This window comes from Chamaea fasciata, unplaced genomic scaffold (assembly GCF_029207755.1).
Source record: "Chamaea fasciata isolate MVZ Bird 193981 ecotype frontalis unplaced genomic scaffold, bChaFas1.0.hap1 SCAF_19, whole genome shotgun sequence".
Classification (NCBI taxonomy): domain Eukaryota; kingdom Metazoa; phylum Chordata; class Aves; order Passeriformes; family Sylviidae; genus Chamaea; species Chamaea fasciata.
Genome location: NW_027094104.1, coordinates 10031779 through 10057048, shown reverse-complemented (window position 1 = coordinate 10057048; position 25270 = coordinate 10031779). Strand labels below are relative to the sequence as shown.

Sequence of the window (25270 nt, the reverse complement as noted above, 5' to 3'; positions counted from 1 at the left end):
GTCCTTGCAATATCCTGTTTCATTTCTTCTGTCTCTAACAACCATTTCCATGAGGGAGTGTCCATGTGAACAAAAATTTTTAGTGTAATTTTTAGGCATGTCTGTATTTTCAATCTGTCTGTATTATATGGAATTCTGTTCAGCAATAAGAAACAACTGCCATTCCTATTTTACAGGGTTGGCCATATTCCAGGATACAAACTGCTCTCCAAAGGTAATACACTCAATAATCTATTCCTAATCTGTATCCTAGGACAGGACTTTTAAAAAGCTGCATGAATTATCTTCATAAATCCTCTTGTAACCCAGCTGAATTAGTTTAGACTAGATAGTTGGAAATAGGAAGGAGCTATAAAATTAAGTAATTTTTCATTTTTAATAGAAAAGGTAATCCTTTCAGCAGGAAAGTACTATCTTGAAGACTCAGTGCTCATAATTAGTGACCAGAACAGAGAGTGATTTTTCTACGACTGTAAATCTTTTTATGTGAAAAACCCAAACCTAGTTGGAATTCAGGGTGGCTTACCAAACTGTACTCAATATTCAGATGTTCTATTTACTGTTACAAGATCTACATGTTGTAGAGGTCTAACTTTTACTCTTGGGTTCAGACTAGGGTATTTTAACTTCAGATCAAAGTGGATGTAATTGGTTTCTTCCTAAGAGCTTTTTTTGGAGACTAACAAGGGATAGATTTGCTAAAGAGAAAGGAACTTTCTCATTGATATAGATTGTATTATTCTTCTTAATGACCAATAACTTTTTTTCTCCACAAGACACCTCTGTTTACGAGCTTTCATTAGAGGGTAGACATGGCCTCTGGAGATGCTGAGATGGCTGTTTTTGGGGAGGCAGCTCCTTACCTCCGAAAATCGGAAAAGGAGAGAATTGCAGCCCAGAACAAACCTTTTGATGCCAAGTCATCTGTCTTTGTGGCTCATCCCAAAGAATCCTTTGTGAAAGGGACAATCCAGAGCAGGGAATTAGGAAAAGTCACTGTCAAGACTGAAGGGGGAGAGGTGAGTCAGAAACAAGGCTGAAGGACAACATTTGGTCCCCATTTTGAGTTTTGCAGTGATACATGTGGATCTTCCTGTTTTCTTGGCAGACGCTGACAGTGAAGGAAGACCAAGTCTTCTCCATGAACCCTCCCAAGTATGACAAAATTGAGGACATGGCCATGATGACCCACCTGCACGAACCCGCTGTGCTGTACAACCTCAAAGAGCGTTACGCAGCCTGGATGATCTACGTAAGTGGCAGCAGCAGCTTCCTTTGGGCAGCCTGGGGAGCTGCTGGGCCAGGCTCAGGGGAAGCCAACGTGCTGTGTCCCTTCCCCACAGACCTACTCGGGTCTCTTCTGCGTCACTGTCAACCCCTACAAGTGGCTGCCGGTGTACAACCCCGAGGTGGTGTTGGCCTACCGAGGCAAGAAGCGCCAGGAGGCCCCTCCACACATCTTCTCCATCTCTGACAACGCCTATCAGTCCATGCTGACTGGTGAGTATTTGATTTCCTTTGAGCTGCTCTTGAAATTGTCTGTCTGTAGAGGGAAATGTAGGGTATTCTCTGGAAATATGGTGTCACACTTAAAAAAAATTGTCTGTGTGAAATTAACGGAAGATTAATGCACGTAACTCTAGCGGTCTGTGAGAGCTGAGTATCAGTGTTCCCATTTGAATTACTAAAGACCTGGATATAATCTAGAGGGTGTAAATTCACTGGAAAGAAATCACCTATTTTGTGGTGTAGATCTTATGCCTATAATGGAATCATACATATATGGATGGATTTCTGTAGCTTAATCACTAAATCACTAATCTCAGACAGGGAGTACAGGGTACAGTTAAATGACACATACCCTATAAATGATGTGCATAGTGTCAATTTAAATTTTCAAGCATCAGTGCTGACAAATAAAACAGAGATCTCTACTTTAAACAGATACGTAAGCATCACCTGAGGCACTTATTATGCAAATGGATTTCATTATGTACATCATGGCCATGTGATCTAAATTACATACAGCCTTTAATGATCTCTGGAACTCCTGCACAGTCTGTAGCTGCATCTATAAACCAATTGCACTATATAGTGAGAAGTAAGCTTCAAAAAACACTATAAAGGAAAAAATAAAGCTTTTAGCATTTAAATTGAGTGACTTTAAAATTTCTTTCTGCTTTCACCTCTTCCTTTCACCTCTTATTTTCTCTTCCTTATATATGCATTGAAATAAAAGGTGGACAGGATTTTACAACTTCTTCTCTTGTTCTTTTCTTAGACACTGGGAAATGCATTGAGAATAGAAAAATAAAAAATGAATGTTGTTGATGTACAATCTCAAGAATGTATAATTTCTGCATATATAATGATTAAAAAAATAGAGGTGAAAAAGGGTGAAAGAGGTTGGTCAGATGTTTCTGTAATTAGCTATGCCTACAAGTTTCCATAAGATTATTCAATAAACTTTTAGCTTCAGAAGAATTTACATAAAAAAAATTACAACCTCAATATTTTCATTATGCCTATTAAAAGAGAAATAAGGAGCTTGATGAAAGGCCAGTGTCAGGAAAGGTATAAGACTACTGAGGTTTCTTTGAAGTGATTCCTTTATGGAACCAGTTGCTAATAGCTGACGTACTGCTGGTAGCATCAAAAAGTACCCACTAGAATTCCCTGGGCACTTTTTGCTATTTTCTGTTTCTGGATCCTCTGGAATCTTCAGAGGACTTTTCTCCTAGTTCTTGAAATTCTTATTTATCTTTTCTTATCTCTGTTTTTACCTCTGTCTCTTCACAGATCGGGAGAACCAGTCCATCCTGATCACGTACGTACACCCCCTGCACGGGTCCCTGCGGGGCTGCCCGGGGCCAGGGGACCTCCTGCCTGACCACGCACCCTCTGCTTCTCCCTTGGCTTTGGCAGCGGAGAATCCGGGGCCGGGAAGACTGTCAACACAAAGCGTGTCATCCAGTACTTTGCAACAATTGCAGCCAGTGGAGAGAAGAAGAAGGAGGAAAATGCGTCAGGCAAAATGCAGGTATATTAGTAGACATATGTTGGGATCAATGCTTTCCCTTGTTCCTGACATGATTTTTGGAAAGGATGACGAGCAATGCTTATCACCCTGCAGGGAACGCTTGAGGATCAAATCATCAGCGCCAACCCACTGCTGGAGGCCTTTGGGAATGCCAAGACCGTGAGGAATGACAACTCCTCACGCTTTGTGAGTTGTTACTTAGGAGAATCGTCAACACCAATTTCAGTATTCTTGCTGTCCAGATAGGTAGAATAGGTCTTGATTGACTTTCCTGCTGCTTTCAGGGTAAATTCATCAGAATCCACTTTGGTGCCACAGGCAAACTGGCTTCTGCTGACATTGAAACATGTAAGACACCCTCCTGGCCTGATCCCCTTCCCTCCAGCCTTCCCCACTTCTTGTGCTTGACTGCGTCCTGCCATCCTTGCCAGATCTGCTGGAGAAGTCCAGAGTCACTTTCCAGCTGAAGGCGGAAAGGAGCTACCACATCTTTTATCAGATCATGTCCAATAAAAAGCCAGAGCTAATCGGTAGGAGACATCACTAACCTTTTTTGAAGGAAGATCACTGAGCAGTAGTTCATTCTGTTATCTGGAAACTAAAGTAGGTTTGTTTTCTTCCTTCTGTTGCTTTCAGACATGCTCCTCATTACCACCAACCCTTATGATTTCCACTTTGTGAGTCAAGGGGAGATCACAGTCCCCAGTATTGATGATCAGGAGGAGCTGATGGCCACAGATGTGGGTAACTTTACCAAATGATCATCCAGTGGATTTGAACACTGGTATATGTACATTTGTGCTTCTCTTGCCAGAGTGCCATTGACATCCTGGGCTTCACTGCTGATGAGAAAACAGCCATCTACAAGCTGACAGGGGCCGTCATGCACTATGGGAACCTGAAGTTCAAGCAGAAACAGCGTGAGGAGCAGGCAGAGCCTGATGGCACAGAAGGTAACAGGAGTCAGCAAGCTTTCCGAAAGACATTGTCATTTTTACATAAGGGCTTAGGCAGATGTCAGGCTTTAAAAGTGTAAACTAAGAATAACAGTAATTGCTTCATGACTAGGTGCCATTTGAGGCATTTATCTCATTTAATGATACCTGTACTTTTTCCTCTGTGACTACTATACAAGAGATCCAGTGTACACTGACAGGAAGCCAGAAGACTTGTATGTCAATTGTTGTAACATTGCTAATCATACTGAAGTTGAAATGCACCTTGCAACCTCTGCTATAGTATGGAGCAGTGAAATGGTTCAGCCCTAACAAGACAGAAGACTGTGCTTCTCTTCACCCTCACCTACTGGAGAGAACTCTGACATGAGATGTGTACTTCATTAGTGTCTGTCACAGCAGGAGGGACAGTCCATACCTTCATCTTTCTGAGTGATAAATCCTCCCGCTATGTGACTAGAAAGTTTGCAGTTCCATATTGACACCTGAAAGTGGATAAAGGCAGTGAGCTCCCTTGAAGAACGTTTGCAGTAACTGACGTTCAGAAAGAGTTATAGACTCTGAGTCCTGAACACAAAAGAGAAATTAGCTTTGTAGCTTTGACAGATACTGTTGTGCAACCTTGTGGAGAACGCTATTGAGCCAGTCAGTCAAGCACTGACTTTCAGGAATTTTTGAATATCTACTCTTCTGTCTTTTCTGGTGTTTAGTTGCTGACAAGGCTGCCTACCTGATGGGTCTGAACTCAGCAGACCTGCTCAAGGCCCTCTGCTACCCCCGAGTCAAGGTGGGGAATGAATACGTGACCAAGGGCCAAACTGTGCAGCAGGTAGAAAAAATACGGTGATGTGGAGCATGCTGTGAGGTTCCCACTGATTCTCCTCCGCTGTGAATAGTAACCTCCAAAGCTTTCTCTGTGCTTTAGGTGAACAATTCTGTGGGTGCCCTGGCAAAGGCTGTCTATGAGAAGATGTTCCTATGGATGGTTGTTCGCATCAACCAACAGCTGGACACGAAGCAGCCCAGGCAGTACTTCATTGGTGTCCTGGACATTGCTGGCTTCGAGATCTTTGATGTAAGGAGCACAGTTTTCCTCACATTTTAGTAGAACTATTATTGAGAATTTTGAAATATATTTAATAGAAGTGAGTATCTCCCTACACTTACTCGTAGGGCTTTTGGAATTATACTTTTAATCCTGAAAAAATAATAGAATAGAAAACTAAACTCCTAATTGCTCTAAATTAGAAACCTCTCTCTTCTAAATACAAAGCCTACACTGGAGAGATAGCAAAGGAAAACCACACAGGAAGAGGACTTGTATTTAAAGTATAAGACATGGTGAATTAAGATTGCACAAGAAAACACCTTGGTATTATCACTGATCCTTGAAAGTGCTGTATGTCTTTTTATGTCTGGCAGTACAATAGCTTTGAGCAGCTGTGCATCAACTTCACCAATGAGAAACTGCAACAGTTCTTCAACCACCACATGTTCGTGCTGGAGCAGGAGGAGTACAAGAAGGAGGGCATTGAATGGACATTTATTGACTTTGGCATGGACCTGGCTGCCTGCATTGAGCTCATTGAGAAGGTATCCTTCCTGTTCAAGTCTAATATAAATTGGGTGTTCTACGCTTGCCAAGAGAAACAATTAAGAAGCATGTCAGAATATTTTGACTTGTGTTCAAACATACACTCACTGAAAGTGGCAACAGCGTTGAGGTGTTTTTAGAGACCATTACTCGGATATCAGGACTTTTGGTGAGAGAATTCATTGCCAAATTATAAAATGAAGGGAGAAAGGTGGTCATGTTCTCTAAATACTTAGTAGTAAACAGGTTTTATGGAGAGGACAGTATTTCACATTGTAATATCTACAATAACTTAATCTGCAAAGACATTTCCATAATTTTGAATGAAACAGCAACACTGAAAAAAGTTGATCCTTAGTTGATTTTCTCTGACTTAAAGTCAGTATGGGAACAGCTTCCTCTCCGGACTTCAGGAACTTTCTAACCAAGAGATGTTTCTTTTCTAATCTCTTTCTTGCTCTTGTCTGTCATAATCTCTTCCAGCCCATGGGCATCTTCTCCATCCTGGAAGAGGAGTGCATGTTCCCCAAGGCAACTGACACCTCTTTCAAGAACAAGCTCTATGACCAGCACCTGGGCAAGTCCAACAACTTCCAGAAGCCCAAGCCTGCCAAAGGCAAGGCTGAGGCCCACTTCTCCCTGGTGCACTACGCTGGAACAGTGGACTACAACATCTCTGGCTGGCTGGAGAAGAACAAGGACCCTCTGAATGAAACTGTCATTGGGCTGTACCAGAAATCATCTGTGAAGACCCTGGCTTTACTCTTTGCCAACTATGGTGGAGCAGATGCCGGTCAGTATTGTGGAAATTGTATTTTTAATGTGGGTTGTCACAGAATTAAAGCCATAAACACTAAATGTTTAAAGTTGCTCCATGTTAATTTTAAAACTTTTTGTTTTCCTTTATTTAATTCACAGAGGCTGGTGGTGGCAAGAAGGGAGGCAAGAAGAAGGGTTCTTCCTTCCAGACTGTCTCAGCTCTTTTCCGGGTATAGTGCCGCATCTGTTACCTCTTAAATGTGAAAAAAGAGGGTAACCTACTATAAATTCGAAAAACCTATTTTGGATCACTGTAAACAGAGTAAATTTCATTGGAAATTCCACAGCAGGTTTTCCGGGGTCAATTTTAAGATTGCAAATATGTCAAAAAATGAGCATTCAGTCTCCAAAATCATGGAAATCCACTAATTTGTGGTGGTTTTGTTTCTTAGAGTTTGTTTTATTAGCAGATATAATTCAGATCTTCATACTTTTAGGTGTTTGGGCCAGACTACTGGTAATATTAGTATTCCTACATTTCTGTTGAGGAGTTGAAGGAGACATTCATCTCATAGGAATAAATCCCTATTTTTTAAAACTTAAGTAGATTTTCTTCTGAAGGCAGAATGTGAAAAATCGAAGTAATTTATTCTTTGTGAATGTGTGAAATTATATATTAGTTTTCACTGAACCAAGAGCAGCACTGTAGTATTTCAGTCTAAAAATGGTGCTCACTATCTTCAAATAAAAGAAAATTTTGGTTTCTGTGGCTTTATCTAAGTGCTCCAAAACCCAGATTGAAAAAGTGTAAAATCATTACCTGAGCTTGGTGCATCAAACACTCGATACAGGGAAACTCACAATGGTAATTGGTTCCTCTAGGAGAATCTCAACAAGCTGATGACCAATCTGCGGAGCACTCACCCCCATTTTGTGCGCTGTATCATCCCCAATGAGACCAAAACACCTGGTAAGATGCTCAAGCAGAAAGATCCTGGCTCTCCTACATCCGTGCCCCTCTGCCATCTGTGCCATTCATTTGTGCTCTGCATTGCCAGGGGCCATGGAGCACGAGCTGGTGCTGCACCAGCTGCGCTGTAACGGCGTGCTGGAAGGCATCAGGATTTGCAGGAAAGGGTTCCCCAGCAGAGTCCTCTATGCTGACTTCAAACAGAGGTGAGAGCACAGCGCTTGTCAGCATCATTAAAAGCAATGTTGGTTCATTCATAGGTCTATTTAGGCTGTGCTCTGTTTTCAAAAATACTTGGTGGACTTCAGTGGCTACCGTGTATTGCTCGGAAAAAATAGCCTCATCTTCCTCTAATTCCACAGATACAAGGTGCTTAATGCCAGTGCCATCCCCGAGGGACAGTTCATCGATAGCAAGAAGGCTTCTGAGAAGCTCCTTGGCTCAATCGATGTGGATCACACCCAGTACAAATTTGGACACACCAAGGTACAAACCTCCCCATTCACTCTCTGCCTGGCCTTTGCTCTACCTGACACTGATGTGCTGCAACATTCCCTCTCTCCAGGTGTTCTTCAAAGCTGGGCTGCTGGGACTCCTGGAGGAGATGAGGGATGAGAAGCTGGCACAGCTCATCACCCGCACCCAGGCCAGGTGCAGGGGCTTCCTGATGAGAGTGGAGTACCAGAGAATGGTGGAGCGGAGGTACAGCTTCCTCTTCTTCAGTTAAAGTCACTTTGCTCATGGGAAAGTGTTGACACTCGTCAGACGGAGAACATTCATTGTATGTTTTTATTATTCCTCAGGGAGTCCATCTTCTGCATCCAGTACAACATTCGTGCATTCATGAATGTCAAACACTGGCCATGGATGAAGCTGTTCTTCAAGATCAAGCCCTTGCTGAAGAGTGCAGAGTCTGAGAAGGAAATGGCCAATATGAAACAAGAGTTTGAGAAAACCAAGGAAGAGCTTGCAAAGTCTGAGGCAAAGCGGAAGGAGCTGGAGGAGAAAATGGTGAAACTGGTGCAGGAGAAAAATGACCTGCAGCTCCAAGTGCAGGCTGTGAGTCTATCACCTTTAGTTTATCACTCAGAAAATTAGTCTATACATTCAGACTGTTCTTTACAAATAGAAGATCAGACTATAGAAGACCAATAGTCATAAATTTGGGGAATTATCCAACGTATGCATGTGAAACCGAGGAAACAAAATTCTGGCATTGATGTGTTAAGCACACCGACAGCCAGTGCAAAGGTAGAGATTTTCAAGTGGGAGTCAGTGCTCTTGTCTTCAGAGGAAGGAGGCAAATGTAGATCCTTCACACAAGGCAGGAAAATTAATTAAATTTGCTGTAAAATGCAAATCACACTTGAAAGTGGTACTTGTGAATGCAAGTGCAGGAAAAGCCATCCTGCCTCTGCTTGGTAACGAGCAGTTAAGATTCCTCTGTTGCTGAACTTGAAGGGTAGGTTCAGGAGCTACTCAGTGATAAAAGAGGCAGATAAGACAAACTTCAAAACAATAGAACCCACAAAATTCTGTCTCGCCACCAGGAAGCAGATAGCTTGGCTGATGCTGAGGAAAGGTGTGACCAGCTCATCAAAACCAAAATACAGCTGGAAGCCAAAATTAAGGAGGTGACTGAAAGGGCTGAGGATGAAGAGGAAATTAATGCTGAACTGACAGCCAAGAAGAGGAAACTGGAGGATGAATGTTCAGAGCTGAAGAAAGATATTGATGACCTTGAGCTAACACTGGCCAAGGTGGAGAAGGAAAAACATGCCACCGAAAACAAGGTATGAGGTAGAACCTGTCACTTGCACTCTGGAAAAGACTTGTCCTGTCATAAAGTTTTAAGCACCATTTTCTGTCTGTGCTTGCTCCTTTCTTTGCGAAGGTAAAAAACCTGACTGAAGAGATGGCAGGCCTGGATGAGACCATTGTGAAACTGACAAAAGAGAAGAAAGTCCTCCAAGAGGCCCATCAGCAGACCCTGGATGACCTGCAGGCAGAGGAGGACAAAGTCAACACTCTGACCAAAGCAAAAAGCAAGCTGGAACAGCAAGTGGACGATGTAAGCACACAGATACAGAGCAGGAATAAGGTACGGAGCCTGACCTGGCTGGCAGAGCCCTGATGGTCTTGTTGTGTTTAGCTGGAAGGGTCCCTGGAGCAAGAGAAGAAATTACGTGTGGACCTGGAGAGAGTTAAGAGGAAACTGGAAGGAGACCTGAAGCTGGCCCAAGACAGCATCATGGATTTGGAGAATGATAAGCAGCAGCTGGATGAGAAGCTGAAGAAGTAAGTGTGGCTCTGGGCCACCTGAGTGCTGGGCTGCAGCACTTGTCTTTTTTCTTTGACCTCTAACATGGTTCACTTTGCCCAAAGGAAAGACTTTGAAATCAGCCAGATCCAGAGCAACATTGAGGATGAACAAGTCCTGGGTGTGCAACTTCAGAAGAAAATCAAGGAGCTGCAGGCAAGTCTCTGTTCCTTCCCCTTCCATGCTCAGGCTCAGCTCAGGCATGAGGAGAGCATGGGTGTGAAGGGTCCCTGGTGTTGTGCAGGCCCGCATTGAGGAGCTGGAGGAGGAAATTGAGGCCGAGCGAACCTCTCGTGCTAAAGCAGAGAAGCATCGGGCTGACCTGTCCAGGGAGCTGGAGGAGATCAGTGAGCGCCTGGAAGAAGCAGGAGGGGCCACAGCAGCTCAGGTTGAGATGAACAAGAAGCGTGAGGCAGAATTCCAGAAGATGCGGCGTGACCTGGAAGAGGCCACGCTGCAGCACGAAGCCACGGCTGCCGCCCTGCGCAAGAAGCACGCGGACAGCACAGCTGAGCTGGGGGAGCAGATCGACAACCTGCAACGCGTGAAGCAGAAGCTGGAGAAGGAGAAGAGCGAGCTGAAGATGGAGATTGATGACTTGGCCAGTAACATGGAGTCTGTCTCCAAAGCCAAGGTACAGAGTTTCTGTCAATATTTTTCCCTATTATACATGCCCTAATACATGATTTTGATTTTATTTAGCTATCCCATCCTGTTACATTGTTTTTCACCTTCTGAACACCATGCTAGAAATCAGTGGTAGTTCTCTTTCTTTACGTGACTTTGATGCACAGGCCAACCTGGAGAAGATGTGCCGCACACTGGAAGATCAGCTGAGTGAGCTTAAGACCAAGGAAGAAGAACATCAGCGCATGATCAATGACCTCAGTGCTCAAAGAGCTCGTCTGCAGACAGAGTCAGGTAACACAACCCTATACCCCTCTGGAATGGAACAACTGGTAACTAATGATAATGAGAAAAAGACTGATGCTTTATTCAAATTGATCTATTCTCAGTAAGCTGGTATACTATACTTAAAATAAATATTGATTCAATATTGATTTTAAATGGCAATCTGTCTGAAAAAACTTTCTTAGGTGAATATTCACGCCAGGTGGAAGAAAAAGATGGTCTGATATCTCAGTTATCCAGAAGCAAACAGGCATTCACTCAACAAATTGAGGAACTAAAGAGACATTTAGAGGAAGAAATAAAGGTAAAGTTACTTCCTGTAGGGGGTTGATTTTGAATGGGGAATCAGTTTTCTTTATGGACAGTTCCTACTCTCTTATAACATCAGAATGTTAGCTGTATCATTATAATTTTTGAGCTATCAGGCAAGGTGAGAACTTTTTCGTCCTCCCTCTGTGGTGTGGAAGGCTGAGAAAGACATCCCCTCCAGTGTGGATCCTTAGACAGGGAAAAACTATTTTAGGTCTTTAATCAGATTTATGATGACATATAAAAAATGATTGAGATATTTCTAAAAAGAAACTGCACATCTTAGTCTACATTTTCACAGTTGCACCTGAAGCTTTAGAACATATTTAAAACAATTCCATGATTTGCAGCAGTATAGTTGTCATTTAGAATTTGCCCATCACCTCTCCCTGAGGACACATTCTAGATTCTCTAAACATGGAATGAATATGCCATTTTTTCTCCGTCTGTTTTTAAATGTCATAATCAAAGAATTTTCAACAACTTTCATCAAGTCAACACTTTATTATCTCAAGGGAAATCAATAGCCCCAACCCAAATGTCTCCACAGGCCAAGAATGCCCTGGCCCACGCCCTGCAGTCTGCTCGCCACGACTGTGACTTGCTCCGGGAACAATATGAGGAGGAGCAGGAGGCCAAGGGGGAGCTGCAGCGAGCCCTGTCCAAGGCCAACAGTGAAGTGGCCCAGTGGAGAACCAAATATGAGACGGACGCGATTCAGCGCACGGAGGAGCTCGAGGAGGCCAAGTATGTGGTGATAGCCAAAGAAAAAAAGTAAAACTGAAAATTCAAAGCTGACATTGCAAGAGAAACATCACAATATTATGAGGAATAAGTCATGGCTTTGATTTGGGAAAGAGAACAGAAAATGAGAAACTTTATCCTATAATGTATTTAGTAGCATAGTAAAGGCAAAGACTAAAGACAGCATAAATGTAGCCCTTAACACTATGTGACTGCAAACTGCAAAATGATTAGGCACCCAGTACTAATGTGAACTGACTTTATATCTCCCAGAAAGAAGCTGGCACAGCGTCTCCAGGATGCAGAGGAACAGGTTGAGGCTGTAAATGCCAAATGTGCCTCCCTGGAAAAGACAAAGCAGAGGCTGCAGAATGAAGTGGAGGACCTGATGATTGATGTGGAGAAATCCAATGCTGCCTGCGCTGCTCTGGATAAGAAGCAGAAGAACTTTGACAAGGTCTTTCGGTCTCCAGAACCAGCACTCCTGGTCAGAGCACGGCCCCATGATGGCCACAGCCCGACTCACACCCTGTTTCTCTCCAGATCCTGGCAGAATGGAAGCAGAAGTATGAGGAAACGCAGGCTGAGCTGGAGGCCTCGCAGAAGGAGTCGCGCTCTCTCAGCACGGAGCTGTTCAAGATGAAGAATGCCTATGAGGAGTCCTTGGACCACCTGGAAACAATGAAGCGGGAGAACAAGAACTTGCAGCGTAAGTCCCTGGCCCTCTGCTCCTCGCTGGCCTTGCTCACTATCAGCCATTATCACCATTCCTCATGGGTCTGTGCCTGCAGGTCTGCAGAGATGCCTGTCCCCTTGGTGGGACAGGACCCTTCCCATTCTGCTCTGTGCCTGACCATGCCATTGGTCTTTGTTCCCACAGAGGAGATTTCTGACCTGACGGAGCAGATTGCGGAGGGAGGGAAGGCAATTCATGAGCTGGAGAAAATCAAGAAGCAAATTGAGCAGGAAAAATCTGAAATTCAGGCTGCTCTGGAGGAAGCTGAGGTACATGACCATAATGAGTGGTGTTTGCACTAAATAAAGGATGAAATAGGGCTAAAAAGCCTGGGTGGTCCTCTCTTCTGGCAGGGCAGTGCAGACAGCTGAGATTTCTGGAAATATTTTATCATTCCCTAATTTTATCAATGTTTGTATCCACTCTCCCAGGCCTCCCTGGAACATGAGGAGGGGAAGATCCTACGCCTGCAGCTTGAGCTCAACCAAGTGAAGGCTGAGATAGACAGGAAGGTAGCAGAGAAAGATGAGGAGATTGACCAGTTGAAGAGAAACCACCAGCGAATTGTGGAGTCCTTGCAGAGCAGTCTGGATGCTGAGATCAGGAGCAGGAATGAAGCCCTGAGGCTGAAGAAGAAGATGGAGGGAGACCTGAATGAAATGGAGATCCAGCTGAGTCATGTCAACCGCCAGGCTGCAGAGGCACAGAAGAACCTGAGAAACACCCAGGCAGTGCTCAAGGTCCGTTAAGCAAAAGAGAAAAATATTTTCTCTGACATGTTTGCCACTCAAGTGACCACTGACACCTGGCAATTTCTGTTCTCTTTCTTTCCAGGACACCCAGATCCATCTGGATGATGCACTTAGGACAAAGGATGACCTGAAGGAGCAGGTGGCCATGGTGGAGCGCAGGGCAAACCTGCTGCAGGCTGAGATTGAGGAGCTCCGGGCAGCCCTGGAGCAGACGGAGCGCTCGAGGAAAGTGGCTGAGCAGGAGCTTCTGGATGCCGCTGAACGTGTGCAGCTCCTCCACACCCAGGTCAGGGGAGGGAGCAAAGAGCTGTGTTGACACTGCCCAAACAGAGAGGGCTGGAATTTACCAGAGGACCAGCAGTACTAGAAAGGCCTCTCTACTGCTGTCCCTAAGGACAGACCTGTTTGGCACCCATTCCCCAAGCCCATGCTGGACATTTTGTAAACAATCAATGTAACAAAAATTCCACAGTAAGAATTGGAATCTGGGAGGGGAAAGTCTTTCTTCAGGTAGAAGGTTTACTATGGCAGGTTTTAGAATTTAACTCTTGCCCATGTCCTTTGCAATGAACAGAACACCAGCTTGATCAACACCAAGAAGAAGCTGGAAACGGACATTGCCCAGATCCAGGGTGAAATGGAGGATACCATCCAGGAAGCCCGCAATGCTGAGGAGAAGGCCAAGAAGGCCATCACAGATGTGAGTTGGACACTCCTGGCATTGCTGATGGGGAATGTACCATTCCCAAAATATGTCCCGTCCTAAAATGGCTTTGACCCTTTGCTCTGATCAGGCGGCCATGATGGCAGAAGAGCTGAAGAAGGAGCAGGACACCAGTGCCCACCTGGAGAGGATGAAGAAGAACCTGGACCAGACGGTGAAGGACCTGCAGCACCGTCTGGATGAAGCTGAGCAGCTGGCACTGAAGGGAGGGAAGAAGCAGATCCAGAAGCTGGAGGCCAGGGTGTGTAGGGCTGGGGCTGTGTGTGAGTGAGCGTGTCCTTGCAGAGACATTGTCAGGGAAGCTGCAGGGCTGGGCTTGTCCTTGCAGGTGCGGGAGCTGGAAGGGGAGGTTGATGCTGAGCAGAAGCGCAGCGCTGAAGCCGTGAAGGGTGTGCGCAAGTACGAGCGGAGGGTGAAGGAACTGACCTACCAGGTAAGGCAGGAGGAGACTGCTCTGGCACCGTTGGCTCACAGCCAGGCACATTTTACACACACCATCCCCAAGGGGAATTGTTCACCTTGTGTGATGCAGAAGCAAGATTTGACTCTCTTTCCTGTTCCTCAACTACTCTAGTCTGAGGAAGACAGGAAGAATGTCCTCAGGCTGCAGGATCTGGTGGACAAGCTGCAAATGAAAGTGAAATCCTACAAGAGACAGTCTGAGGAGGCTGTAAGTATCTCTCTGAGAGCTTGGCAAGCACCACTTTCCCAGAGGGTAGTCTAGCGACTGAGGAGACAAATATAAGAAATTTAGAAGATGCCACTCATCATTAATGGAGTTCTTCAAATTCTCTGAAAGGCTCATAAAGCAGACTTACTTTTGAGTCACAAAGAAGACTCCTGAGAAGGGCAAGTGCACATAGCATTTTTTGCATTACAACCATAAAGCAATCTTAAGGAGTCTTATGACTGATGTAGGTAGTACATTATATTAAGGAATTTTAAAAAAATATATATTTTTAGAATTTTGATATCAGAAAGGGAGGGTGTTGGAAGTCACCTCCCAAAGCAGGCTTTGTGTTATGCTTTTATGGTTGTACAAGGAACCCTTGCCTGTTTCTAGGCATGCAGGAATCAGGGATGCCCTGAGGGAAATCCTACAGCCCCTGAATTTATGATTGTCTGATCAAGGGTTCTTCATTGTGGAAACAGTCCAGCACAGAGTAGGGCTTCTGGTTCAGTTAAGGCAATTTATGAGAGGAGACGTCTTGTAATCGTCTCTTATAAATTCCTAACCCAACTTGAGTGTCTGCAGATGTAATTGAACACTTAATTCTGGAGTTAAAAAAATCACATTTCCAGCTGCCCATTTTGCTTCCTTCCCACTTTCCAGACCAGAAATATGTTCAAATCCCATTATGCTGCTTCTACAACGGATCTCCCTCAAAGGCAAGGATGAGGAGCTATGTGTGAGGGTGACTTGAGAGCAGTGGTAGAAATGGGATGGAGATTTGTGCCTTCCCCCTAGGGAAAAGCTGCAGCTCAACAAAGACAAGGTGAAAGAAAAATGAAACCCCTGCCCTGAGCTCCTCACCACTGACTCCCTTTCCCCACACAGGAGGAGCTGTCCAACGTCAACCTCTCCAAGTTCCGCAAGATCCAGCACGAGCTGGAGGAAGCTGAGGAGCGGGCTGACATTGCAGAGTCACAGGTCAACAAGCTCCGAGCCAAGAGCAGGGAGTTCCATAGGAGGATAGAAGAGGAAGAGTGAAAATGTCATGAGGCAGCAAAGTGACCTGAGGACTACACAAAATGTGAACCTCTTGGTCACTTTCCTTCTGCCATGAGTCTCTGTACCCACCTCAGTGTCTAGTGAATAAAGACTGTAGTAGATTCCTTTGCATACACACTATGACCAGTGCCTACTTTGCGTTTTGTTTTCCTTGGGCAATTGCATTGCAGAGGAAGTTTCCTTCCTTTTCCTCTCTCCAGGCACTGCTGATGGCACTCAGGGCTGGCCCTGCCCACCCCAGCAAACTCACAGCTTCTTCAGCCCTCACCTCCTGAGCTCTAAGGCCACACCAAACTGCCCCTCAGCCTTCACAAGAGCCATTGCTGGAGGAGGGGACAAGGCTGACCGGAGCTCTGGAGGAGGCCCCTACCAGGAGGATCGGCCCATCACGTGTCTCCTTTCACCCTCAATGTCAAAGGCCCAAAATAGCCCCGCTCTCCTAAGACTCCTGTGCGGGGTCGTGCCTGTTTGTGGGGATGATTTGCTTCCACGAATAGCGCCTGAAGACATTCCTGGGCGGGTAGGCTGCCTTCTATGTCGCAGGGCAACATGCTGCCGTGGAGAGCTGGACACGTGTGCTGTGTCCCAAGGCAGCAGCTGCTATTCTTACCCCAGGGAGACTCTCTGCAGCACAGCTCCATTGCCAGCGGAAAGGTTAAACATCAGAATGGGGCCCGAGTGTGCTCTCCCTGCTCACAGCCTGAATCCAGAGTCTTCCCCTTTGGAGCCCATGCAATGGCTCTGTGCTAGCCCAGCTCCATGGCCATTCTCTCCTTGGATGTGCTGTCCCATGGGCAACACACCAGCTGCCCGGGTACTGGCAGCTGACAGCTGGGGTTCCTTGGGGTGGATGGGGCCTTGCCTCTCACTTTTTAACCAGCAAATGGAAAAGACAGGCTGGGCTGCAGCTCTGAAAGTGCAGCATTTTACAGCTGCCATCCTGGAGTCCGTGTCTGGGTGAGCATGAAGGCAGAGGCAGGGCTTGCTCTGAGGTCCAGCACTGCTGCAGGGGCCATCCATGCCCCTTTGCTTGAGCTCTGCTTTCCCAGCACTCATTTAGGGAAGGCTGTAGGGCTGCACTCCAGAGGTCCCTCAAGTGCCCTGGGGTATCAGGGCTGCAGAAGACCCGGCCGGGCTGGTGGCTCTGACATGATGCTTATGGAGACTCAGCCCTGCCTTCACTGTGACTCCCCTGGCCCTCTGGAGAGCTCAGGAAAGCTGTGTCTCAGCCATTTTACAGCCACCATGGGCGATCAGGCAGAGGACACCGAGCCCAGGACATCAGCTGGGATGGTGGCCAACCTTTCCCCTCAGGCCTTGGCTGTTGTCTGACAGCACAGGCTGCATCAGCTTTCTCCTCAGCTTGGGCCTTGTCAGCTGCCCCTGAGGGACAGAGCAGTTCCTTTAGGGATCCTTGGCAGGAAGCCAGCAGCACTATTCCCAGCGAAGGGAGCAGAGGGTGCTGGTCCCAGGGCCCCATCAGGCTCCTGTCAGTCACAGGGAGCTCCTGGGACAGCAGCTGAGCAGGGACTCTGCTCCAGGCACCCAGTGCCAGGGGATGGCAGCCTGGAGCCATCGAGGGGACCCTGCTCTGGGCCCTGCTCCACTGCGGACCAGCAACGAGATCTCGCCGAAACCTGGGTGCTTTAAACCTGATGAAACTGCCTGGCCCAGCTCGTTGAAATCACCACTGCACACCCTGTGGAGCAGCCTAAGGAGAGCGACTGCAACGGTTCTCCTGGCAACTGTGATCTGGCTGGAACTTCATAGTGCAGGCACCATGAGAGGCCTGGGGCTCTGAACACACATTCCCTCCTCCTAGGATGAGGTCCAGCTGCCACACATAAGGACGTCCTGGACTCTTAGGCCAGCAGGAGTGACCAAAAAACCTCTTGGTAGTCTAAAGTGCAGATGAGCCATTCCCACAGTCTACCTGTACAGAACCTCAAAATACACAAATAATGAAGATATCCTTCCCTGTAAAGCAGACTTGAACATGGCATTATGAACCCAAGCAAAGCCCACCTGATCTTCACTGTTCAGTAACAATATATTCCAATAACAAATGTGGTAATTATAAGTACAAAAAATCTGGTATCAATGCTGCAAACCTTTCCTGCACTTGAAAATGCCTTGGACAATTTGGTTTTAATGTTCTGATGTCCTTTTAGTTTTATGAAGAAAAGTGGTAAACATTTTTTTATATAATTGCAACACTCACTTAGAGGAAAAAAAAAAGGCTAGTTGTGCAAATCTAAACAAATCTATTTCCATAGTGTAGCCCCTCTCTGCTTCTCTTGCAAGTGCAGACAACAGAGAAACAAGCCAATTAATCACGGTAATTTTATTTCATAATGCTTTTCTCTTTTCTTCTCCTTCCATGCCATTCTCCAGCTCCTTTTGCCTTTTCCTTCTCCTTCCGTTGCCATCAGAGCCTGTCCACCTCACTCACCTGTTTGGTAACTGAAGATTTTCAGCTGCTTTGGCATGTGATGGAAAGGGCATCCTGAATGTCACCTCCTCATCCAGAACCTGCTGCTCATGTTTCTTTCTCTGACATGCTACGAAGATGGGAGGAATTTGAGTAACCATAGAAATCTCACGCACACAGAAAGCAGTTTATCATTAAGTCTAAAAATTATGTGAGTCAACTGTTGCTAATGTCTAGCTGGTTTTGCCCTCCCTCTTCATTTTCTTTGCAAGACTTTTCCTCAGTGGGCAGACACTTAGGTCTCACCAAGCAAAATAAAGGCATTCCTAGGTTTAAAATATACCACTGAAACTTCAGAAGTCACATATGGTTACCCTGCTGTGAGGTCAAACAATAACTGTATCAAGCGTTGCAGAAATCAGTCTCCAAAGGAAGGAGCAGGATCAGAGGATCACAAAGCCACCTCAGTCCATTCACAACTACCCTGAGATACAAGGATGTTCTAAGCAGCACAGGCACAAAGGTCAGCTCTCTCATGTTCTGTCCTTGCAATGGCCAAGCCAGTAACTGGCCCAGAGAACCTCACCAGGTTAGTTAATCTCTTCTTTGTTGGGCTCATCACTGTTTTTTTGCCAGACATAATCCCCAACTTCTAGCACTGCTCATCTGGAATGACAGCTCAAGTCTCTGATCGACTCATCTTACCCAGGTAAAAAACTACCCAGATTAAATATGCCAAAACCAGAGATGGTACTCAACATATTTCATTTAATTCAACACAACACTCATCTTTCAATAGAATAAGAACTGTTAATGTGAAATTCTTTCTTACCGTCTCCAGGATCCAGTGTTCAGCCACATCTTAGCAAAATGTCACAGTGAGAAGCTTGCACCAGAGAATTAATGTTCCGGCATTTCTTCTTGTCTCATGCCAGCATTCCTGAGAGGTCTTATTTTACCCAGGGATCTTCAGTATGAGGCTACACATTCCTTATCAGTCATTAAGGATCCACAGGCAAAAAGGTCCCTCCTGGCATGTTTTATTAATATTAACAGCATAGCTGAGAATAGCATTTGCAAGCTGCAAATCCCATTGCATTTGCAAGCTGCCAATCCTGTTGGAAATTTTCCTTCTAGATTAATGTAAAATTAACATGAAACAGTAAAAAATGCTGAACATCTTCCATTTTTAGCAAGAAACTTGGGTGCTTATCTTTGCATCTTGGATCAAGTCAGTGTATGAGATGACATCTTTTCTCGCATGTTGATAACTTCATTCCTACAGCTAAAGGCTTCTCATTAGAAGATAACCTATTCTAGTAACCCTATCTATTTTCCAAATCTATGTGATAATAACCTATTTTGGCAACAATAAGTATGTATGTGTGTTCCAGATGTATCATTTGGAATAATTTTGTTTTCTTGGTTCAGTCTACTGAAACTCAGCTATTTCTGAAATGAGAAGAGAGAGAATGAATTAAAAGGATTTCATCACAATTCTCAATTTTTATCTCCAAAGTACAAAGCTCCTCTTGAGATTTTTGCTCTTTGTGACTGAAAAACAAATGTGGAAAAGTGTTAGGAATAAAAGAGCATTCTAAAATGAATGATGTTGTAGTGAGTTTGTCTCCTGGATTCCTATAGGAGTGACAGCAGAATTCAAGCCCTTTCCATTCCAGTAAACTTCTGCTGCATCAACTTATCATTTACAATGCACCCACATCATTGCATCTTCTCCCCACAGCCTGTCACTCCTCTCTTTACATCCCCTATCCTGCATTACCCCTTCTCAGTTTCCACACTGATGAGTGCCCTCTTTCTTCTCACCCTCACCCACCTGACCTCAAGATGTCCTTGGAAGCATGTCCCTTGCAGTGTGCATGAGCCCCTGCCCAGGCACAGGGTGGGACAGGCTCACACACGCTGCGCCTCTGCTCTCCCACCTGCGCCTGGGCTTAGTTTATGTGGGCCATGGTGTGCCAGAGAACCAGCACATCCATGCAGATCCTGCTCATTCCTGGTCCCTCCCATGGCCCTGAGCACCTCCCAGTTCCCAATCAGGGCATTAGGGACCCCAATCACCTGAGGAGGAGCTGCAGTGACCTGTCCCCAGGCACGAGGAGACACTGCTGTCTGTATCTGAGCCTGCTCTCCAGGTCCTTGACCCACAGCAGGAGGTTTCCTACTGGAGCAGAAGCTGAGCATCTCTGAGTTCTGTCCAGCCTCCCAGGGCTCACTAGCAGGAGTTGTGTTCTTTACCCTGTGAGCTTCATGTTGTTAGGGAAATAAGTAAGTCACTAGGAGTCATGCTTTTAATCTTCATCTAGTGGTGGTAGTCATTACATATCAAGACCCAATTTCACTCTCCAATGATTCCTGTTATCCCTCTGAATCTCTACTGCATCTATGCCATGCCATGCTATTCTGCAAGCAGTAAAACCTCGCAAGGCCTATAACAGAGGACATATTAATTATATAAGAGTAATCAGTGTTAAATTGGAATCTACTGATGCTTATTGACTTGAATGAATTATCCCCAAAGATACAGTCAGCTGGAAATAAATGTCATAGCACCCAATCTTCAGGAAAAGTTTCTGAACTCAAAAGTCACAGTCTCAGTGAGGCATGATGCTACCTAACATGTGAAGATTTCTTTATGAATCTGTAAATGAGTACTTCTTCATCTACTGCCCACTGAGTAAATGTCCTACTGGATAAGCAAACATCCTGAAGACATGTCTGAAATTTCAGACTCTGCTGGGAAAACTAGTGAAAAAGTAGAAACTAATGAGTCTGCAAGAGATAGTTGATGAGCATATGAAAATTATAAATTGAACATAAATTCACTACTGCATATAATGAAAGAGGAAAGGGACCTCACAGTTTATTTTTCACTATAGCAGACTCTGCTGGCTGCCACAGGACGATCTGTTTATAACGAGATTCAACCTAGACAAGATGAAAAGGCCTTCCTTACCAAATGTTAGAAGTCAGCAGTGCTCATTTTCAATCAGTTTTTTCAAGTTGCAAAACAGAATGGATGAGAATTATATGAAGATCTGATCACTCGTTTCCTCGGGGTTTTTTTGGCAATAGGTTTTGGCACCAGAACAAGGATCTTGGGGCTTCTTCCACTGAAGAAACTCATTGATAAAAGTATTGAAACGTGGATAAAATAAAGAAGAAAATATCGCTCTCCCAGACTGTCTCCCAGTCTTCCACACTGGGATGTTATAAACTCTAGTCTCCAGTTTACAAAGCAAATCTAAAAATTGTGTTATTTTTCCAGGCCATAGGCTGGAAATCTGTGTATGTACATACTATTACTTGTTGCTAAGTATTCTCTCTCTGCCTGCTAACACAGAGTCTGAGATAGAAGAAGTCATATCCTAAGGGCTGGCAGACAGTGAGGCAGCTGCTTGATATCTTTCTCAAGATGGTTCTATTTTCAGCACCCTTCAGTCTCTTCTTCATGAGGAATGTCAGCACTGCAATACCTTGCCCGCCCCACATTGCTGAGCAGGACATTCTGTATTCAGGGTCTGCTCTCACTCTCCCTCTCCTCTTTTTGAGCGTGCTGTGCTTTGCTCTCAGCTGCAGCAGAGTCCAGCCCTGCTGTGACAGTAGCAGAACTGGGAGACAGTGGTGGGCAGGATGTATTTAATTTTTCTTTTAGTGTTAAGGCATCACTGCTGCTTTCAGTACACCCTTTCCTAAGGACTAGCAGCCAAATAGCTGCCTGGCCATGTGTCTCACTCTTGCCTGTTGCAAGGCTGGGTCCACACCCTGCACAGCACTACAGAAAAAAAACAAAACAAAAGTGCTCTGCTGAGTAGACTGGCTTTGTCATTTGCCACCGGGAAAGCAAAGATTTGCAGTTCCACATGTGAGGGGAGAGAACCCCCAGCTGTCACCCTAGGAGAAGCACCAAACATCCCTCACTTTTCTTTCGTTGTCTCAAGTAATAGTTGTTACATACTTCCTCTGTCTGAACTCTATAAATCGTAAATTTCATCTTTTTGCTCAAAGCAAAACACTTCCTTATTTTTACAGACATGGGGATGCTGTGATTTTTAGCAGTTAAAATCAGAAGGCACATTTTGTTCTTATATGGTACATGTAAAACCACGATAATTTGCAACTAATTTTTCATTATTAGAGATGTGCAGACATCTCATCTTTCAGGGAAACTAAATTTAATATTTTTAAAATATAATATACCTTCACATTTATCATTATAATATTTTTATATCCATCGGTATGTATCTCAAAATTCTGGAAATCACCTCAAGTACTCTACACGTGAGCTGTATTTCAAGAGTTTATGTATTGTCCATGAAGGAATGTGAGCTACAGTAGGTTTCTGCTTTTCTATTTTCAGTAAAATCACCTTGGATTTAGTTACAATGGGTTGCAGGTTTTTGCCAGATGGCACAGAAAATCCTTAGCAACTAACCTTTTAATAAAGAAATCAGTTTTGAGAAATAATTTTTTTTCAGATGGGACAAAAGCTATTAATTCAAAATGTGAAAATGAAATAATATTTCCTTTAATATATAGGAATATAGTATACATGAAACTAAATAGTATATATGAAATATACAGTACACATGAAACTGATTGTCTGACCCCTGGACTCTCTTACTAAATGATGCTTCTTCAGTTTGCTTTTTGTTGGGATAGTTTCATGCATTTTACAATTTGATATGCAGGGTTTTGACAAGGTTTTTAGAAGATAAAGTCTCTCTAGTTTCATACATAGGCTCTAGAGTTGGCTCTGTCATATATAGACTTCTCCTAATGGCAGTACAGACCACAGCCTTTGGAATGTAGGAGCTTTCTTAGATCATGACTAAGAAGTTGAGTTATAATCTTAATGAATTTTTAAAGTGAAAATGATTTAAATAAGTCATTTGGTTTATAAACTTAGTTAAAATATCCAAGGAAAGTTTTCTTACTGATGACTATGTTCAGAAAAATACCAATATTGGCTTTTGTAGCTTTTCTGTATTCAATGTTTGTTGTGACACTAGATTAAAAAGTTTGTAATCAAGAATTTAGGTCGTTAATGGCATTTCGCACACACACATACACACACACACACACAAACACACACATCAAATTTCAATCCTTGTCCAAGGATCAATTTTTTCTTTGTCTCTCTTGTGTTCCAGCTGCTGACAAGGCAGCCTACCTGATAGGTCTGTACTCAGCAGACCTGCTTCGACCTTATGTTATCCTTGAGTCAAAGTTGGGAATGAATTTGTGACCAAACCTGTGGGTAGTCTTAAGGGAATTAGGGCAAACTCCTCTAACAAGGGGATATGGCTGACAGCCCAGATGAAGGGCTTCTCTATCAGTGCAGTTCTCTATCTGTCTGTGGGAAACACACAGAAGGAGCTGGTAGCCACTGCCCAGACAGGCACTATGGCCTGATTGCTACCACAGAAACTTGTCAGGATGGATTGTGTGATTGACATGGGCTGTGACTGACAGCTATAAAATATTTGGAAGGGATAGTCAAGGAAGGAGAGATGAGGGAGTTGCCTTGATGAGATGCATCCCCAGATCCTGAGGGAACTGCCAGATGAAGTGGCTAAGCCACTATCCATCACACTTGACAAGTCATGGCTATCTGATAAAGTTCCACTGATTGAAACCCCCCATTTTTAAAAGGGAGCAAAAGAAAGACCCAGGGAACTACAGGCTAGTCAGTTTCATCTCTCTATATGGCAAGATCATGGAGCAGATCCTTCTGGAAAATATGCTATGGTACATTGGCTGGATGATCACACATGAAGAGTTGGGGTCAATGGCTTGAATTTCAGATGGAGATCAGTAACAAGCTGTGTCCCCTGGCAGGTTGTTTTGAAACCAGCTTTATTTAACACATTTGTCAAGAACATGGACAGTGGGATTGAGGGCACCATCAGCAAGTTTGTTGTTAACAGCAAGCCATGTGTTGCAGTCAACACACTGGAGGGAAGATAGATTCTGGTTAGATATAAAAGTGACATTTTTTAAGAAGAGGGAGGCCAGTGAGACACAGGTCCCAGAATAAGGGAATGCCCCGGAATCATTGGAAGTGTGCAAGCTCAGTTTCAATGGGGCTTTCAGCAACCTGATCCAGTCAAAGATATTCCTGCCCACTGCAGTGGTGTTGCACTAGATGATTCTCTTAAGGTTCCTTCCAACCCAAACCATTCTGTGGTTTGTCCTCTAAGCTCTGTATGTCCACGGAAGTCAGAGATTGTGCAGACACAGCACTTCTGACACCCCTCTGTGCTCACGGTTTTACACAGGTTGTTTCTGAGCTCCTCCTGCTCAGGGCAGAGGGTGTTTCCACCAGCTTCCCCCTGCCCTGCTCAGGGAGTCCAGGGCTGAGCTCTGGTTTTGAACTCCAGGAAGTTGCATGCTCATCCTTGGAACAAGCTTTTCATGCCCATGCCAGTGCTTGATGTTGGATATTTCCTTGGATCACATTTACTGACCTTGCCCCTCTGCTCTTCACTGAGCTTTACACGCTGAGCTCTTTTGACAATCAAAATGCCAGTGACCAGGAGAAGAGAATGTTTAAAGGAGTTCCAGTGACAGTGATATTTGGGATGCGATGGAAATTCTGGACTGAGGATGTATCAGAGTAACACCACAGTCATGCAATAAAAATCTGCCTTGAGTACATGAAGAAACCATTGGAAATCCAGCAGTATAGCTCATTTGTCCTACATCCAAATTTTCCAAGTGCCTTGACTAACTGAACTTCTGTCCTTATGTCTCTAGACAAATTATTTATAGTCAATACATTCACAGCATTGGTAAGATACAAAACATTTCTAAATATATCTTATTAAATCAAATGACAATTTTGCACTTAGTTCAGTTTGCCAGACAATGCCTTGCCAAAGAATGTTTGCCAAAAAATGTTTTGACCGAAGAAAGGGGAAGAATTCAGAGCATCTGCCAACCAGACTCTATAAAAGTGTCTTTGCAGCGCTCTGCCCTGCCTACTAGAAAAGTTTCAAGGTAAGTGCACTGGTTCTAGCTATTAGGTATCCCCATTATTGCATATTATGCATATATATTTTTTCCTTTGAAACTAGTTTCCAACTAAGTTTTTCCATCTGCTTTTATGGCTATAGTATGTAGTCTATCTATATATATTTTTGTAATTTTATAGTAGAATAAAAAGGTTCCTTTAACATACTTCATATTCTCAAATTTGTCTACAATCCATAAAGCCAAAGTAAAATCTGTACATACCATAAGACACAAATAAAATAAATTTTACTAG

The 25270-nt window shown here is 44.3% G+C and overlaps 1 protein-coding gene across 1 annotated transcript; it reads left to right on the top strand.

Moving 5' to 3' along the window:
• The first annotated feature begins 812 nt into the window (after positions 1-812).
• Positions 813-15659, top strand: LOC136299145 (myosin heavy chain, skeletal muscle, adult-like). The gene is made up of 38 exons (XM_066200495.1): positions 813-1019; positions 1109-1252; positions 1344-1500; positions 2800-2827; positions 2926-3040; positions 3134-3226; positions 3325-3388; positions 3472-3570; positions 3677-3780; positions 3855-3993; positions 4707-4825; positions 4922-5071; positions 5419-5589; positions 6074-6383; positions 6509-6579; positions 7232-7319; positions 7408-7525; positions 7682-7805; positions 7885-8021; positions 8123-8378; positions 8870-9112; positions 9214-9390; positions 9472-9617; positions 9705-9795; positions 9884-10273; positions 10434-10560; positions 10737-10855; positions 11411-11607; positions 11878-12061; positions 12148-12313; positions 12485-12609; positions 12772-13080; positions 13175-13378; positions 13667-13792; positions 13887-14057; positions 14145-14249; positions 14391-14486; positions 15375-15659. The coding sequence occupies exons 1-38, from the start codon at positions 813-815 to the stop codon at positions 15525-15527; spliced, it is 5823 nt and encodes a 1940-aa protein (XP_066056592.1). The 3' UTR covers positions 15528-15659.
• The last annotated feature ends 9611 nt before the right edge of the window (positions 15660-25270 follow it).